The 19945-nt window shown below is 39.0% G+C and overlaps 1 protein-coding gene across 1 annotated transcript in view; it reads left to right on the forward strand.

Annotated features, from left to right (window-relative positions):
- rbm28 (RNA binding motif protein 28) overlaps positions 1 to 19945 on the forward strand; it is a 48225-nt gene that overhangs the window by 10160 nt on the left and 18120 nt on the right. Inside the window, exons 4-15 of the mRNA XM_061969555.1 lie at positions 49 to 124; positions 4763 to 4855; positions 4931 to 5002; positions 5089 to 5179; positions 10051 to 10271; positions 10347 to 10410; positions 10483 to 10592; positions 10682 to 10755; positions 10828 to 10966; positions 17809 to 17873; positions 17948 to 18106; positions 18197 to 18346. Coding sequence (XP_061825539.1) covers positions 49 to 124; positions 4763 to 4855; positions 4931 to 5002; positions 5089 to 5179; positions 10051 to 10271; positions 10347 to 10410; positions 10483 to 10592; positions 10682 to 10755; positions 10828 to 10966; positions 17809 to 17873; positions 17948 to 18106; positions 18197 to 18346 — 1314 coding nt within the window. The remainder of the gene's footprint in view (positions 1 to 48; positions 125 to 4762; positions 4856 to 4930; positions 5003 to 5088; positions 5180 to 10050; positions 10272 to 10346; positions 10411 to 10482; positions 10593 to 10681; positions 10756 to 10827; positions 10967 to 17808; positions 17874 to 17947; positions 18107 to 18196; positions 18347 to 19945) is intronic.

The following is a 19945-nucleotide window of genomic DNA, read 5'->3' on the forward strand; positions in this document are numbered from 1 at the left end:
GCTACTGTGAGAAGTATTGCGGGACTCGGGACATGTTTTGTGTTGCAGTGTTCAGAGGACCATCTGAAGCAGGTTTTTGCAGCGTTTGGGTCGGTTCTTGAAGCTAAAATCCCTCTCAAAGCAGGTAAAATGCTTGGATGAACATACCCAGACTTAAAAAGCACATATTTGCAATCTAATGATTTCCAATTGTGGTAACAAATAATTGTATATTTTTGGTAGGGGTTCTGAATTGTTAGCAGTGGTGTAGATTAGGGCTGCACGATTAATCAACATTAAAGGGGAACATTATCACCAGACCTATGTAAGCGTCAATATATACCTTGATGTTGCAGAAAAAAGACCATATATTTTTTTAACCGATTTCCGAACTCTAAATGGGTGAATTTTGGCGAATTAAACGCCTTTCTAATATTTGCTCTCGGAGCGATGACGTCACAACGTGGCGTCACATCGGGAAGCAATCCGCCATTTTCTCAAACACCGAGTCAAATCAGCTCTGTTATTTTCCGTTTTTTCGACTGTTTTCCGTACCTTGGAGACATCATGCCTCGTCGGTGTGTTGTCGGAGGGTGTAACAACACGAACAGGGACGGATTCAAGTTGCACCAGTGGCCCAAAGATGCGAAAGTGGCAAGAAATTGGACATTTGTTCCGCACACTTTACCGACGAAAGCTATGCTACGACAGAGATGGCAAGAATGTGTGGATATCCTGCGACACTCAAAGCAGATGCATTTCCAACGATAAAGTCAAAGAAATCTGCCGCCAGACCCCCATTGAATCTGCCGGAGTGTGTGAGCAATTCAGGGACAAAGGGCCTCGGTAGCAGGGCAAGCAATGGCGGCAGTTTGTTCCCGCAGACGAGCGAGCTAAACCCCCTGGATGTCTTGGCTCACACCGTCAAGAGAAGAATATCGACCCTAGCTTCCCTGGCCTGTTGACATGAGGGTATGTCTACAGAATATATTAATTGATGAAAATTGGGCTGTCTGCACTCTCAAAGTGCATGTTGTTGCCAAATGTATTTCATATGCTGTAAACCTAGTTCATAGTTGTTAGTTTCCTTTAATGCCAAACAAACACATACCAATCGTTGGTTAGAAGGCGATCGCCGAATTCGTCCTCGCTTTCTCCCGTGTCGCTGGCTGTCGTGTCGTTTTCGTCGTTTTCGCTTGCATACGGTTCTAACCGATAAGGCTCAATAGCTTCAGTTTCTTCTTCAATTTCGTTTTCGCTACCTGCCTCTACACTACAACCATCCGTTTCAATACATTTGTAATCTGTTGAATTGCTTAAGCCGAGTCTGAATCCGAGCTAATGTCGCTATAGCTTGCTGTTCTTTCCGCCATGTTTGTTTGTGTTGGTTTCACTATGTGACGTCACAGGAAAATGGACGGGTGTATATAACGATGGTTAAAATCAGGCACTTTGAAGCTTTTTTAGGGATATTGCGTGATGGGTAAAATTTTGAAAAAAACTTCGAAAAATATAATAAGCCACTGGGAACTGATTTTTAATGGTTTTAACAATTCTGAAATTGTGATAATGTTCCCCTTTTAAGGTTTTAAACAGTGCGATAACATAACGGCAAGGGTCAGGTTTTTTTTTAATCTACCGGCATTTCAGTGACGGGCATGTTTGTCAATCAGAATTGTTTAGCCCTGCGTTTCTTTGTTTCTCGCTTCAAACAGGCAGAACAGGACTCTCTGTGCATAGGTCTCAGCCCCAATAGCGCGTTTATTTAACAGTAGAATTAACTGAACGCAGTGAGCCCTCTTTACAGTCATTTCCGATCTTTGGCGCGGTGGACGGAGCGCGAAACAGGATGCACGGGCAGAGAGAGCTTTGCGACTCACCGGTGAGAAATTCCGCAAAGAAACAAAAATTAGGAGGGAAACAATATGATTACAAAGCCAAATGCTTCAACCTGGATGAGCAATATGAGCCCATCAACACGGACGAACGGATGAGAATGCAATGATGGCAACAACAAAAAAACCTGACCTATTTTTTTCAACTACCGTATTTTCCGCACTATAAGGCGCACCGGATTATAAGACGCACCTTCAATGAATGGCCTATTTAAAAACTTTGTTCATATATAAGGCGCACCGCATTATAAGGCGAATAGAATAGACGCTACAGTAGAGGCTGGGGTTACGTTATGCATCCCGTAGTTGCGAGACCTGTTGTGGCTCAATATTGGTCCATATATAAGGCGCACCGGATTATAAGGCGCACTGTCAGCTTTTGAGAAAATTGGAGGTTTTTAGGTGCGCCTTATAGTGCGGAAAATACGGTATGTAAAAAAGGAGCACTTTATGGTGTTCAGTATTTTTTAAGGTATATTTTGGCATACAGAATGAGTCCATTTTAGTTTCTGTTTATTTATTTGGGATTACATTTTTAACTTTCCAATGACAATACAATGCTAAACAGTTCTACAGTAATGAGAGATACAAGTTTATATCCTTTTAAATGGTTACTTGTACAGGCCAAAAGCCTCCTCATTCAATGCATTTTCTTTATTTTCATGACTATTTACATTGTAGATTGTCACATCAAAACTATGAATGAACACATGTGGAGTTATGTACCTAACAAAAAAAGGTGAAATAACTGAAAACGTGTTTTACATTCTAGTTTCTTCAAAATAGCCACCCTTTGCTCTGATTACTGCTTTGCACACGCTTGGCATTCTCTCGATGAGCTTCAAGCACACCTGTGAAGTGAAAACCATTTCAGGTGACTACCTCTTGAAGCTCATCGAGAGAATGCTAAGAAAGGCAAAAAAGTAATCGGAGCAAAGGACGGCTATTTTGAACAAAATAGAATATAAAACATGTTTTCAGTTATTTCACCTTTTTTGTTAAGTACATAACTCCACATGTGTTCATTCATAGTTTTGATGCCTTCAGTGACAATCTACAATATAAAAATACTATACAAATAGTCATGAAAATAAAGAAAACGCATTGAATTAGAAGGTGTGTCCAAACTTTTGGCCTGTACTGTATATTATAGGGCAGGGGTCACCAACGCGGTGCCTGCGGGCACCAGGTCACCCGTAATGACCAGATGAGTAGCCCGCTGGCCTGTTCTAAAAATAGCTCAAATAGCAGCACTTACCAGTGAGCTGCCTCTATTTTTTTAATTTTATTTATTTACTAGCAAGCTGGTCTCGCTTTGCTCGACATTTTTAATTCTAAGAGAGACAAAACTCAAATAGAATTTGAAAATCCAAGAAAATATTTTAAAGACTTCGTCTTCACTAACTGACAAAGAAACAGATAACAGATTTGTTGTCCAGTTCAAAGTGTGACATGATTTATTTAAAAAATTGCGAGTTGACTTTTGTATTTTACATGAGTTATTATTTGTACAAACATGGTGCAAAGTAACTCATGATTTGTTAAAAAGTGTTAGTGGCTAGCTAGTTAAAATGGGATATTGTGATTTCACAAGACTGTCTTAGAAGTGATCATTTGAAAATGTTCAATTTGAAAAATGTGCACTTAGAGAAAATATAAAAATAAAGTGTTGCACATTGATATTTATCTGTTTCTATATATATTTATTGTGAAAAATCATTAAGATCAGTGTTTCCACAAAGATTAATATCATTAATTATTAATAAAAACAGAGTTAGAGGTAAATTGAACATTTTGGCTATTTCTGGCAATTTATTTAAGTGTGTATCAAACTGGTAGCCCTTCGCATTAATCAGTACACAAGAAGTAGCTCTTGGTTTCAAAAAGGTTGGTGACCCCTTGTTATAGGGTATAAACACTGTATAGTTTTTACATATTATTTATTTAGTTTAAGGGCTTGGTGTTGACAAAAGCTGCATAAAGCCTAATATTTGTTAAAGTAAATTATAGCATTTTGTTTTAATGTGTGGCAACTTGAGACAAGAATATGTTGATTGACAGTCTAAAAGTAACATGCCTTCCTTCACTCGTTATTTTCGCAGTTTTATGCATTTATATGTATAAAATATAAAAATCGCGAATCGCAATTTTGGAGAGAAAAATCGCAATGGAGTTTTTTCTCCAAATCGTGTAGCCAGGACTATGTTATTTACCTCAGAACCTCAGTTATGCAATGACAATAATGGACGTAATGTTAGATTACCGTATTTTTTGGACTATAAATCGCTCCGGAGTATAAGTCGCACCGGCTGAAAATGCATAATGAAGAAGGAAAAAAACATATATAAGTCGCACTGGAGTATAAGTATAAGTTGCATTTTTTGGGGAAATGTATTTGATAAAACCCAAAACCAAGAATAGACATTTGAAAGGCAATTTAAAATAAATAAAGAATAGTGAACAACAGGCTGAATAAGTGTACGTTATATGAGGCATAAATAACCAACTGAGAACGTGCCTGGTATGTTAACGTAACATATTATGGTAAGAGTCATTCAAATAACTATAACATATAGAACATGCTATACGTTTACCAAACAATCTGTCACTCCTAATCGCTAAATCCCATGAAATCTTATACGTCTAGTCTCTTACGTGAATGAGCTAAATAATATTATTTGATATTTTACGGTAATGTGTCAATAATTTCACACATAAGTCGCTCCTGAGTATAAGTCGCACCCCCGGCCAAACTATGAAAAAAACGGCGACTTATAGTCCGAAATATACGGGAATATCGTTCTGACATAGTCATAACATAAACAGATGTTTTTGTACACTTCTTCTGCTGGATCACATTGGAACAAACCTTTCTGTCTCTTTCACAGATGGTATGATGCGAGGTTTTGCGTTTGTTCAGTTTAAAACAGTGGGGGAAGCATCTATAGCGCTTAAAGCCATGAACCTGAAGGAGATAAAAGGTAAATAAAATACCCGTCGCTATTTCTTTCATTTATTTTTAGCGTGGCTGCATTCTTATTGTGTAACATTTAAAGGTCGGCAAGTGGCTGTTGACTGGGCTGTGCCGAAGGACAAGTATGTTGCCATGCAGACAACCTCCAGCTCAGGTAATTGGCGTTGTAAACCATCGATTTCTCATTTTCTAATCATTGCCGTGACAAAGAGTCAAGTCAAAGTCATTTGCATTTCACAGGGACTACTAAACCTGAAGGTACCGCTGCAGAACCATCAGAGCCTCAGTCGGATGCCGAAGACGAGGAAATGAATCAAGCAGGGAGTAGCAAGTACGGGCTTCAAATCATCACTAAAGGCTCAAATATGCTCTCGCGTCACATAGCATGACTGACCCCGGCTGGCTCCTCCCCGTCCGAAGCCTTCGGCGGACCTTTTACGAGCACCTCTAAAAAAAAATCTAGCTTTGTGTCAGCGGTGAGGCGGACCGCAGGGCTGTGAATTGGTCGGCTTTTTTAGTACATGATTCAGTACAGTAATGTCCAATGTGCGGCCCAGGGGCCATTTGGGGCCCGCAGCTAACTTTTCACCGCCCACGGCACATTTTAAAGATACCATTACAGAAAAAAACCTTAAAAGGTGAAATAAAAGAGCATAGAGGTGAAATGTAACAAGAAAAAGTTGCAATGTTGACTAATAACACAAAGCTGCCATGCATTTTTTCCCCTTTAAAACTGTCATTGTTCAAAAAATAATAATGAATCAAAATCAATGTCATGAACTATTGACCTTTTGAAGACTTCAATTACTTCACATCAAATATTCCATTTAGAAATATTTTTTGGGGAAAATAATGCATATTTTCTGTTTTTCATTAAAAAATGTGGTTTTCTATGACAAAAAAGGTATAAAACAAACAAAAAACTCGCCAAAAGTTATTTTTTTACACTTTTATGACTGGAGCCTTTTGGATCCCCAATAATTGTGTTATTTTTATATTTTGTGAAAACCGTCATTGTTATCAAAATGTTCAATATTATGAATTATTGACCTATTGAAGACTTCAATTATTTCACATCAAATATTCCATTTAGAAATATTTTTTGGGGAAAATGATGCATATTTTGTGTTTTCCATTAAAAAAATGTGGTTTTCTATGACAAAAAAGGTATAAAACAAACAAAAAACTCTACAAAAAGTAATTTTTTTACACTTTTATGACTGGGGCCCTTTTGGATCCCCAATAATTGTGTTATTTTTACATTTTTTGAAAACAGTCATTGTTATCAAAATTAATCATCAAAATCAACGTTGTTATGGATTATTGACATATTTAAGGCTTCAATCACGTCATATTAAATATTCCATTTAGAAATATTTTTTTGGGGAAAATAATGCATATTTTGTATTTTCCATAAAACAAATGTAGGTTTTCTATGGCAAAAACAGTATAAAACAAACAAAAAACATTACAAATGGTTATTTTTAAACACTTATGAATGGGGCTCTTTTGGATCCCCAATAATTGTATTATTATGATTTTTTTTTAAACAGTCATTGTTCAACCATTAATGATCAAAATCAATGTTATGAATTATTGACCTATTAAAGGCTTCAATTACTTCACATCAAATATTCCATTTAGAAATATTTTTGGGGAAAAATGCATATTTTGTGTTTTCCATTTAAAAAAAAAAAGATTTTCTATGACAAAAACGGTATAAAAACAAACAAAAAACATTACAAAAAGTTATTTTTTAACACTTTTATGAATGGAGCCCTTTTGGATCTCCAATAATTGTATAATTATGATTTTTTTTTAAACAGTCATTGTTCAACCATTAATGATCAAAATCAATGTTCTTATGGATTATTGACATATTTAATGGTTCAATTGCTTCACATCAAATATTCCATTTAGAAATGTTTTGGGAAAAATGCATAATTTGTGTTTTCCATTAGAACAAATATTTTCCTTGACAAAAACGGTATTTAAACAAATAAAAAAACACTTTTATGAATGGGGCTCTTTTGGATCCCCAATATTTGTATTATGATTAGTTTTAAACAGTCATTGTTCAACCTTTAATGATCAAAATCAATGTTGTTATGGATTATTGACATATTTAAGGCTCCAATTACTTGACATCAAATATTCCACTTTGACATTTTTGGGAGGGGAAAATATTGCATGTTTTGTTTTCTTAACAAAAACGGCATACAGAAGTAAAAAACAAACAACAAACTTTATATCGACAGATAGATCTAGAGTTGATTTAAAGATTTAAACGTTGAAAAACCTCAGACCCTAGTACATTTGAACTAGAAAAGTGACCGTTGTTTCAAAATGATTCGTTACTGTAACAACAACAATGTGGATGTTGCTTCAGTCACCATTGTTTACTACTACTGTTACTACTCCCAGGAAGATATTAGCTAGTCAACAAGAGTTGTGGTTGCTCGTGCAGGGCAACACTATCCTCTAGCATTTCTGGAGACGAATTCATGCGTCAGCCACTGCAAAAGAGCTTTAAACAAGAAGACGCAAGCTACGTGACACAAGAGCGTACTTCAGCTTTGAGTTTGTGTGAATAGTTGTCAGGTTTAAGCACCGAACTATCTATTAAACAGCAAGGAATCAAGCAGAGACAGAGTACAATTTTGCTCATGGGGAGAAACGTATGGGGCTGCACACTCAGTTACAGTCTCCCACCACTCTCTGAGGTACAGCCCCTGTGCTCCCCATTTTATTCAGGAGTTCCCTAGTTAACATTGCTGAGGCTGCTTCTAAAGGGAGGGGTCACATATTATGCAAGCAGCCCCAGTAGACACAATATGTGATTATTCAGAATGGAAATGTGCTAAGCCTCGTGATTTCGCCCTGTCTCTGTTTTGTCTGCGTTGAGCATGTTCTATATGTTATAGTTATTTGAATGACTCTTACCATAATATGTTACGTTAACATACCAGGCACGTTCTCAGTTGGTTATTTATGCCTCATATAACATACACTTATTCAGCCTGTTGTTCACTATTTTTTATTTATTTTAAATTGCCTTTCAAATGTCTATTCTTGGTGTTGGCTTTTATCAAATAAATTTCCCCCAAAAATGCGACTTATACTCCAGTGCGACTTATATATGATTTTTTCCTTCTTTATTATGCATTTTCGGCCGGTGCGACTTATACTCTGGAGCAACTTATAGTCCGAAAAATACGGTATTCTAACAATAGTTGTTTGTCTATACGTGACCCGTGCGTTCTTAGAATCCTGAGATAATGCTTTTGAAGTGATACAAAAAATGTTTCAAGCATAACTCCTAAACCAAACATGCATTATGTCTAATAATTCCTGTAATAATGTGTGTTGGATAATTTCACAGGAAATATGTGTCTTTGTAAGATTTGCAAACACAAAAATGTGTTTTTTACTCAATATGACAGTAATATTCTTAGAATCCTGACATAATGCTTTTGAAGCAATAAAACATGTTTCAAGCACAACTCCTAAACCAAACATACAATGTGTCTAATAATGCATGTATTAATGTATCTTTGTGAGTTTTACTAGAAACATGAGCTTTTCTAAGGTTTGCAAACACAAAAATGTGTGTTTTACTCAATATGACAGTAATGTTCTTAGAATCCTGATATAATGCTTTTGATGCAATAAAACATGTTTCAAGCACAACTCCTAAACCAAAAATGCAATATGTCTAATAATGCATGTATTAATAATGCTTTTGAAGCAATAAAACATGTTTCAAGCACAACTCCTAAACCAAACATGCAATATGTCTAATAATGCCTTTCTTAATGTATCTTTGTGAGTTTTACTAGAAACATGAGCTTTTCTAAGGTTTGTAAACACAAAAATGTGTTTTTTTTACTTAATATGACAGTAATGTTCTTAGAATCCTGAGATAATGCTTTTGAAGCAATAAAAAATGTTTCAAGCATAACTCCTAAACCAAACATGCAATATGTCTAATAATGCCTTTATTAATAATGCTTTTGAAGCAATAAAAAAATGTTTCAAGCACCACTCCTAAACCAAACATGCAATATGTCTAATAATGCATGTATTAATGTATCTTTGTGAGTTTTACTAGAAACATGAGCTTTTCTAAGGTTTGCAAACACAAAAATGTGTTTTTTACTCAATATGACAGTAATGTTCTTAGAATCCTGAGATAATGCTTTTGAAGCAATTAAAAAAATGTTTCAAGCATAACTCCTCAACCAAATATGCAATATGTCTAATAATGCCTTTCTTAATGTACCTTTGTGAGTTTTACTAGAAACATGAGCTTTTCTAAGGTTTGTAAACACAAAAATGTGTTTTTTTATTTAATATGACAGTAATGTTCTTAGAATCCTGAGATAATGCTTTTGAAGCAATAAAAAAATGTTTCAAGCATAACTCCTAAACCACACATGCAATATGTCTAATAATGCCTTTATTAATAATGCTTTTGAAGCAATAAAAAAAATGTTTCAAGCACAACTTCTAAACCAAACATGCAATATGTCTAATAATGCCTTTCTTAATGTATCTTTGTGAGTTTTACTAGAAACATGAGCTTTTCTAAGGTTTGTAAACACAAAAATTTGTTTTTTTTACTTAATATGACAGTAATGTTCTTAGAATCCTGAGATAATGCTTTTGAAGCAAAAAAATGTTTCAAGCACAACTCCTAAACCAAACATGCAATATGTCTAATAATGCATGTATTAATAATGCTTTTGAAGCAATAAAACATGTTTCAAGCACAACTCCTAAACCAAACATGCAATATGTCTAATAATGCATGTATTAATAATGCTTTTGAAGCAATAAAACATGTTTCAAGCACAACTCCTAAACCAAACATGCAATATGTCTAATAATGCATGTATTAATGTATATTTGTGAGTTTTACTAGAAACATGAGCTTTTCTGAGGTTTGCAAACACAAAAATGTGTTTTTTTACTCAATATGACAGTAATGTTCTTAGAATCCCGAGATAATGCTTTTGAAGCAATTAAAAAAATGTTTCAAGCATAACTCCTAAACCAAACATGCAATATGTCTAATAATGCCCCAAGTCAGCTGGTGTAGGTTCCAGCTTTCCTTGTTTGGGATAAGCAGAAGGAAAGGGATAGGGTTTTTCAGGTTGGCAGTGTGAACAAGGTCTTCACCATCCAGTTATCTGCCCACAGGGTTAGTGCTAAAACATCTGAGCCACCGATGGAGCAGCCACAGTCTGCTGATGATGAAAAACAAGAGAGTGAAGATGATGATGATGATGAAGATAGTGAAGATGATGATGATGATGATGAAAAAGACTCCCAGAAGGGAGACGACGACGACGACGACCATAGCCTTGATTCAGATGAAGATGACAGTGAGGATGAAGACGAGGATGGAGATGACACATCAGGTATTTTCCTTTATCTTGTGTTCTTTTGCATGTTTTTTCTTAGTGTTCCTCATAACTCTATTTCATTCACATTAGCTCCAAAGAAAGCAAAGCGGCAGCTCCCTTCAGACGTGCAAGAGGGCAGGACCGTCTTCATCAGGTTGGCAGCTTCTCTCGTTGTCTTTCCCTTATCCGAGGTGCTTGTATTCAAACATGTCTTGTCCTTCCATAGGAACCTGTCCTTCGACACAGAGGAGGAAGGCCTGGAAGAAGTTCTCCTCCAGTACGGAGAACTGAACTACATCAAGATTGTTTTCCATCCAGCCACTGGACATTCAAAAGGCTAGTCAACCACCGCTCATGCGGGATGCTCTCCTCGCCACTTTTTTTTGTGTCACGCACTTATCCCCCGGCGCTGCTCTTTCCTTCAGGTTGTGCATTTGCTCAGTTCAAAGCAAAAGAGGCGGCAGACCGATGTATAACTGCAGCAGAGGACGACAAAGAGGTATCATCCAGTCTGTATGACTTCACAGCAAGTTGCCTTTTTCTAAAATCAGCCTTATGTTACCCCGTGCAGGCTGGCGGCATCCGAGTGGACGGCAGAAAGCTGCTGATTGTGGCTGCAGTGAGCAAAAACGACGCGGTCAAGCTGAAAGTAGATAGTAAAGTAAAAGTGCAGACGGGCACCAGGAACTTGTATCTGGCCAGAGAAGGACGTGAGTAACATGGTTCTACTCCTGTTTGGATCTTCTTTAAGGGGAACTGCACTTTTTTGGGTATTGTGCCTATCTTTCACAATCATTTTTTATTTAGGGACGGCGTGGCGAAGTTGGTAGAGTGGCCGTGCCAGCAATCGGAGGGTTGCTGGTTACTGGGGTTCAATCCCCACCTTCTACCATCCTAGTCATGTCTGTTGTGTCCTTGGGCAAGACACTTCACCCTTGCTCCTGATGGCTGCTGGTTAACGCCTTGCATGGCAGCTCCCGCCATCAGTGTGTGAATGTGTGTGTGAATGTGGAAATACTGTCAAAGCGCTTTGAGTACCTTGAAGGTAGAAAAGCGCTATACAAGTATAACTCATTTATCATTTATTTATTATGAAAGACATGATGACCAATGGATTTTTTTAAATGCATTGTAAATATAAAATTGGATCAAAAGCCCGCTTAAAATGGAGCTTATAGGAGCTGTTCAATTCTGCCTATAAAGCCCTTAAAGGCCTACTGAAATGCGATTTTCTTATTTAAACGGGGATAGCAGGTCCATTCTATGTGTCATTCTTGATCATTTCGCGATATTGCCATATTTTTGCTGAAAGGATTTAGTAGAGAACATTGAAGATAATATTCGCAACTTTTGGCCGCTGATAAAAAAGCCTTGCCTGTACCGGAAGTAGCAGACGATATGCGCGTGACGTCACAGGTTGTGGAGCTCCTCACATCTGCACATTGTTTACAATCATGGCCACAAGCAGCGAGTGCGATTCGGACCGAGAAAGTGACGATTTCCCCATTAATATGAGCGAGGATGAAAGATTTGTGGATGAGGAAAGTGAGAGTGAAGGACTAGAGGGCAGTGGGAGCGATTCAAATAGGGAAGATGCTGTGAGAGGTGGGTGGGACCTGATATTCAGCTGGGAATGACTAAAACAGTAAATAAACACAAGACATGTATATACTCTATTAGCCACAACACAATCAGGCTTATATTTAATATGCCACAAATTAATCCCGCATAACAAACACCTCCCCCCTCCCGTCCATATAACCCGCCAATACAACTCAAACACCTGCACAACACACTCAATCCCACAGCCCAAAGTACCATTCACCTCCCCAAAGTTCATACAGCACATATATTTCCCCAAAGTCCCCAAAGTTACGTACGTGACATGCACATAGCGGCACGCACGTACGGGCAAGCGATCAAATGTTTGGAAGCCGCAGCTGCGTACTCACGGTACCGCGTCTGCATATCCAACTCTAAAAGTCCTCCTGGTAAGAGTCTCTGTTGTCCCAGTTCTCCACAGGCCAATGGTAAAGCTTGACTGTCATCTTTCGGGAATGTAACCAATGAAACACCGGCTGTGTTTGTGTTGCTGCAGCCGGCCGCAATACACCGCTTCCCACCTACAGCAACTTCTTTGCTGTCTCCATTGTTCATTGAACAAATTGCAAAAGATTCACCAACACCGATGTCCAGAATACTGTGGAATTTTGCGATGAAAACAGACGACTTGATAGCTGGCCACCATGCTGTCCCAAAATGTCCTCTACAATCCGTGACGTCACGCACAGGCGTCATCATACCGAAACGTTTTCAGGAGGATATTTCGGCGCGAAATTTAAAATTGCACTTTAGTAAGCTAACCCGGCCGTATTGGCATGTGTTGCAATTTAAGATTTCATCATTGATATATAAACTATCAGACTGCGTGGTCGGTAGTAGTGGGTTTCTATAGGCCTTTAAAATAACATCCAAACACCTCCATTAGGGTTTTATATACAGTACAGGCCAAAAGTTTGGACACACCTTCTCATTCAATGTGTTTTCTTTATTTTCATGACTATTTATATTGTAGATTGTCACTGAAGGTATCATAACTATGACACCTGTGAAGTAAAAACCCTTTCTGGCTCATTGAGAGAATGTCGAGACTGTGCAAAGCAGTAATCAGAGCAAAGAGTGGCTATTGTAACTGATTTGGGGCAGCACAATGATGAGACTTTTTCCACTGTTCTCAGCTTTATTTCTCTTCCTTCAAACCTGCGGGCGACAATCAGACAATGTCGGTATCCCATCTTTCTTTGGCTTACGCCCTCAGCCATGTAAAACTTTTCAGTGTACATATACATCTTTAACCATTTACAATGAAAAAGATGGATACAAACAGTCTGTAAAATATTGAAATGTACATTCTAAGCGCCATTCCGTGGCAGAACAAAACATGCAACATTTGCTATAGTTAACACCTTAGAAAATAAAATAAAACCACAAACCTGCGGGCGACAATCAGACAAGGTCGGTATCCTGTCTCTCTTTGGCTTACGCCTAAAGATACAGAATAACACTCGTTACCTACGCACGCACGCAGACACTGAACAAGCCTCATTGCCTACGCACGTAAGCACGCCCGCACACACACACTGAACAAGCCTCATTACCTACGCACGTAAGCACACACATACATACGCACGCACAACGCAAACTTGAGGCAGTTTAATGTTGATTAACGTAGGCAGAATTATTATAGTGTTCCCAATGTTAAAAGGATAAAGCCATTGTTTCCAAATTTGGTAAATAAATAACCCAAAAATGTATATTTTGTTGTTTTCTTACTGTACCGAAAATGAACCGAACCGTGACCTCTAAACCGAGGTACGTACCGAACCGAAATTTTTGTGTACTGTTTCACCCCTATTATTTATCCTTCCTCCTTGTTAGTGTGTACTGATGTTGAAGGCAATATACAAAGGTTATGTTTTCGCCAGGAGTTGTAGTTTGTTTGGTAGCAACATAACTTAAAAAGTTATTAACAGATTTTGAAAAAAAAACGTTACATCCCCACTAAGTAGCTGTTGTGTAAAGTAGCTGCTAGCCCCAAATAGGCTGCAGTGTAGTGTAAGGATGTCCCAATCCGATATTTGGATCGGATCGGCCGCCGATATTTGCAAAAAAATGCGTATCGGCAAGGCATGGGAAAATGCCGATCCAGATCCAGTTAAAAAAAACAACTCTGCTCTGTGTTTTCCAACGCACCTATTTAAATAGTACATTCCACTTTTCTGCTGCTCCCTATAATTTCCGTTCCGCATTTTCCAGCACACCTTCAACACATCCACAGGTCTGTGGATTCTAACGCAGTTGCTTTTAGCTGCTGGTAGTACACGACAGGCTCTTCTCACTCTTTTCTGTGTCTGTGCTTCTTATAGACAGCAAGTGCACCTTCTTACACACGTCACATACTGTCACGTCATACGTCACATACGTATAAGCCCTCCCCGAGTAGAGAGGTAGCAGCATGGCTAACGTTAGCTGTGATGCTAGCGCAGCCGTGTGACCAACGTTCTCTCTTAAGGTGCTCGCCTGTGCAATTGCGCACTGTTTAAACGTCCTCTGCGCATAGCAATTATATGCCACGCACAAAATCAAATAAAAAAAATAAGCGCATAACAATTTTCAACACACCGACACGACAGAGAAAACAGTTTTCGTCATCATTGTTCAAATATTATAACGTCTGTCGAGACGCTTATCTCCGTTCGGTGCCACACGTCCACACCATCAAAATACAGAGGCAAAAATGTCCACATCAACACCGTATGAAAAAATTAGTGATTTTTTTTAGTTGTGATTTCCTTCTCTGCATGAAAGTTTAAAAGTAGCATATATTAATCCAGTATGAAGAAGAATGTTTTAATGTAGACATCCAAGCCTTAAAAGAAAATGTTGAAAATCAAGACTACATTTCCTGCAAATGGATGCATTTCTACCCTTTATTTTAACTTTATATTTATTCTCATATCAAACTCTTTTGGCTGTCTTTTTGACACTTACATCCGGCGCCCCCCTCCACACCCTGGATTATAAATAATGTAAATAATTCAATGTGATTATCTTGTGTGATGACTGTATTATGATGATAGTACCGTATATATCTGATAGTATATATCTGTATCATGAATCAATTTAAGTGGACCCCGACTTAAACAAGTTGAAAAACGTATTCGGGTGTTACCATTTAGTGGTCAATTGTACGGAATATGTACTTCACTGTGCAACCTACTAATAAAAGTCTCAATCAATCAATCAAAACACACAGAATCATCATACTGCTGTGATTATATGCATCAAGTGTTCATTCAAGGCTAAGGCAAAATATCGAGATATATATCGTGTATCACAATATGGCCTTAAAATATCGCAATATTAAAAAAAGGCCATATCGCCCAGCCCTAGTTCAATGATGCCATTTCTGTTTGTCATGTATAATTTTGTCTATTTTGCGTTTATCCTTGAATAAACAGGTCAGTTTCTTGTTACCAACCATTGTGTATTATTCAAACTCCCCTAATTCAGCTGGCTAGTTGTTATCAAGAGTACTAAAACCCTTTTCAACATGATTCTGACAACTAAGTAGGCTAAATAACTTTAAACTTTAATACATGCTCGGATAGGCCGGTATCGGTCAGTATCGGTATCGGATCGGAAGTGCAAAAACAATATCGGTATCGGATCGGAAGTGCAAAAACCTGGATCGGGACATCCCTAGTGTAGTGTACCTTTTTGTCAATGACATGACAAAAATACTACAAAAAAACAACCTTGTGTGCTTATTTTAGGACATTTAGCTGTTAACTGGCTGTCCATCTTTACAAGAGAAAACACGCTGCAGGACTCCTTGCATGAAAGATTTTACACACTGCAAAAAGTCAGTGTTCAAAATCAGGAAAAAAAACTACAAAAATTAGGGGTATTTTATTTGAACTAAGCAAAATTATCTGCCAATAGAACAAGAAAATTCGGCTTGTCAAGACTTTCCAAAACAAGTCAAATTAGCTAACCTTAATGAACCCAAAAATACCTTAAAATAAGAATATTCTCACTAATAACAAGTGTACTACTATATGAGTACGTATTTTCTATTGTTTCATTGAAAATAAAACAGCAAAGTCCATTTGGCTGTCATCTGTTTTAATTATGAGACACAATTGTGTCAAAGTCATGATTTATTTTTTCATGCTTGAAATAAGATATTATTACTTTGAAAAAGTAGTTTTATACTTGTGAGTGTTGATGACACAGCTTTGCAACAGTTGATATTCTAATTTCAAGCATGTTTTACTCAATATAGGTCATCAAATCTCAGCAACAAGCTGTAATATCTTACTGACATCATTTAGGACCAAAACCCTTAAAACAAGTAAAACATTCTAACATAAAATCTGCTTAGTGAGAAGAATTATCTTATCAGACAGAAAATAAGCAAATATCACCCTTATTTGAGATATTTAATCTTACTCAGATTTCAGTTTTTTCAGTGCATGCACCAAATACCGTATTTTCCGCACTATAAGGCGCACCAGATTATAAGACGCACCAATGAATGGCCTATTTTAAAACTTTGTTCATACATAAGGCGCACCGCATTATAAGGCGCATAGAATAGACCAGGGGTCGGCAACCTTTACCAGTCAAAGAGCCATTTTGACCAGTTTTACAAATTATAGAAAACAATGGGAGCCGCAAACATTTTTTGAAATTATAAATGAAATAACATTGCGTACAAAGTTTTTTTTTTGCTTTGTGCTATGTATAACCAGGGGTCTCAGACACGCTGCCCACACCTTTATGTGGAATTTGAAAGCTGGTGCGGCACGCGGGTTTTAAATGAATGGCGCTTGTCAGAGTCATACGTGCTGTGATGGTACAGCATATAGCACCTACTACAGTCAGCGTGCCTGATCAGCCACACGTTGTATGAGGCTTCCGCTTGCTCACGTAGGCAACAGCAAGGCATACTTGCTCAACAACCACACAGGTCACACTGACGGTGGCGGTATAAAAAAAACAAACTTTAACACTCTTACTAATAATGCGCCACACTGTGAATCCACACCAAACAAGATTGACAAACAAATTTCGGGAGAACATCTGCAACATAAACACAACAGGACAAATACCCAGAATCCCATGCAACCCTAACTCTTCCGGGATACATTACACACCCCGCCCACCTCAACCGACGCACAGAGGGGGGGGGGGTTTGGTGGTAGCAGGAGTGTATAATGTAGCCCGAAAGAGTCAGGGCTGCATGGGATTCTGGGTGTTTGTTCTGTTGTGTTTATGTTGTGTTAAGGTGCAGATGTTCTCCCGAAATGTGTTTGTCATTCTTGTTTGGTTTTGGTTCAAAGTGTGGCGCATTATTAGTAAGAGTGTTAAAGTTGTTTTATATGACCACCGTCAGTGTAACCTGTGTGGCTGTTGACCAAGTATGCCTTGCTGTCACGTATGTGTGCAAGCAGAAAATGTATATTGTATAACAAGTGTTGGGCTGGCACGCTGTTAATACAGATTTTAGAGGGCGCCAAATGTTGTACCATCATGGCACGCCCTTATTATAGCCGTAAGGGTGATAATCGGTTAATATTAATCCCGGGAGTTTTCTGCGAGAGGCACTGAAATCCGGAAGTCTCACGGGAAAATTGGGGGGTTCAGCAAGTAAGCTGCTGAGCCGCATCAGAGTGATCAAAGAGCCGCATGCGGCTCCGGAGCCGCGGGTTGCCGACCCCTGGAATAGACGCTACAGTAAAGGCTGGGGTTACGTTATGCATCCCGTAGTTGCGAGACCTGTTGTGGCTCAATATTGGTCCATATATAAGGCGCACCTCCGGATTATAAGGCGCACTGTCATCTTTTGAGAAAATTGAAGGTTTTTAGGTGCGCCTTATAGTGCGAAAAATACGGTACTTGTTTTTCTGCTGATATCCGGTCGGGGCCCCCCCCACGCCCCCGAGTTATTATTTAATACTAATTCGTGTTATCTTTTGTCCCTTAGTGATCCGTGCTGGAACCAAAGCTGCAGAAGGTGTGCCTGAAGCAGACATGATCAAAAGAGCCAGAGTGAGTTAGGTGTTTGAAGAAACAACATAAAAGCAGGAGTTCATGTGTTTATTTATGTCTGCTTTCCCCCACAGTTTGAAGAAATTAAAAAGAAAAAGCTCCAGGTCCTTAGTGTGTTTGTGTCCAAGAATCGTCTGTGCGTCCACAACTTGCCAAAGTCGGTGGACAACAAAAAGCTGCGAGCGCTGTGTCTTCAAGCAGTGAAAGGACCTAAAGGAGTGCGGATTCCAGAGGTGAGCTTTTAGCCCCCACTCTCTTGTCCACTAGAGGGCGGTGTTGTCACTTTGAATAATTCACTGTGTTTGTGCTCATTCCATTTCTAGTGTCGCGTCATGTATGACAGGAAGCCTGAGAAGGGTCAGGTGGTGGGCCAATCTCTTGGTTATGGCTTTGTCCAGTTTCAGGAGCACGAACATGCTCTGACCGCGCTTCGCTATCTCAACAACAACCCTGACATCTTTGGCGCACATAAGGTGACGGCGTCTTTCCCACTGGTTTTGTTCCATTGCTTTTTTGGGTGGATGGGCAGGGTCCCCTTTTTTACTATTAAAATGGATTAATTGTGGGGGCGGCATAGCTCAGTTGGTAGAGTGGCCGTGCCAGCGACTTGAGAGTTCCAGGTTCAATCCCCACTTCCACCATCCTCGTCACTGCCGTTGTGTCCTTGGGCAAGACACTTTACCCACCTGCTCCCAGTGCCACCCACACTGGTTTAAATGTAACTTAGATCAGTGGTTCTTAACCTTTTTGGAGGTACCCAACCCCACCAGTTTCATATGCGCATTCACCGAACCCTTCTTTAGTGAAAAATAAAATGTTGTTTTCTTTCAAATTCAAGACAAAGTTATATGTTTTTGGTAACACTTTAGTATGGGGAACATATTCTAAATAACAAAGACTTAATTTAGAGTTATTTGGTTAGGGTTCGGGTCAGGGTTAAAGGGTTAGGGCAGGGGTCGGCAACCTTTACCACTCAAAGAGCCATTTTGACCAGTTTCACAAATTAAAGAAAACAATGGGAGCCACAAAACTCTTTTGAAATTTAAAATGAAATAACACTGCATACAAAGTTTTTTTGTTGCTTTGTGCTTTGTATAAACCAGGGGTCTCAGACACGCGGCCCGCACCTTAATATGAAAATGTAATGTCAGTGCGGCCCGCAAGTTTTATATGAATGGACGCTTGACAGCATCACACTTGTCAACCCTCCCGATTTTTCCGGGAGACTCCCGAAATTCATGGCAACTATTCTCTCAAACGTCTGCTGATTTTCACCCTAACAACAATAATAAGGGCGTGCCATGATGGCACAGCATTTAACGCCCTCTACAACATGTACAAACAGCGTGCCAGCCCAGCCACACGTTGTATGCAGCTTCTGCTTACATACGTAAGCGACTGCAAGGCAAACTTGGTCAACAGCCACACAGGTTACACTGACGGTAACAAGAATGACAAACACATTTCGGGAGAACATCTGCACCGTAACACAACATAAACACAACAGAACAAATACCCAGAATCCCATGCAACTCTAACTCTTCCGGGCTACATTATACACCCCAGCTACCACCAAACCCCGCCCACCTCAACCGACGCACGAGGGAGAGGGGGATGATGTGTGGGGGAGCAGGGTTGGGGAGGGTAGCGGGGGTGTATAATGTAGCCCGGAAGAGTTAGGGCTGCATGGGATTCTGGGTATTTGTTCTGGTGTGTTCATTTATGTTGTGTTACGGTGCAGATGTTCTCCCGAAATGTGTTTGTCATTCTTGTTTGGTGTGGGTTCACAGTGTGGCGCATATTAGTAAGAGTGTTAAAGTTGTTTTATCTGGCCACCGTCAGTGTAACCTGTGTGGCTGTTGACCAAGTATGCCTTGCTGTCACTTACGTGTGCTAGCAGAAACTGCATACAACATGTGTCTGGGATGGCATGATGTTTGTAGAGGTTGTAGAGGGCGCTAAATGCTGTGCCATCACGGCACGCCCTCATTATTATTGTTAGGGTGAAAATCTGAGAATATTTGCCCCGGGAGATTTCTGGGAAAGGCACTGAAATCCGGAAGTCTCCCGGT

This window comes from Nerophis lumbriciformis, linkage group LG10, assembly GCF_033978685.3.
Source record: "Nerophis lumbriciformis linkage group LG10, RoL_Nlum_v2.1, whole genome shotgun sequence".
Lineage (NCBI taxonomy): Eukaryota > Metazoa > Chordata > Actinopteri > Syngnathiformes > Syngnathidae > Nerophis > Nerophis lumbriciformis.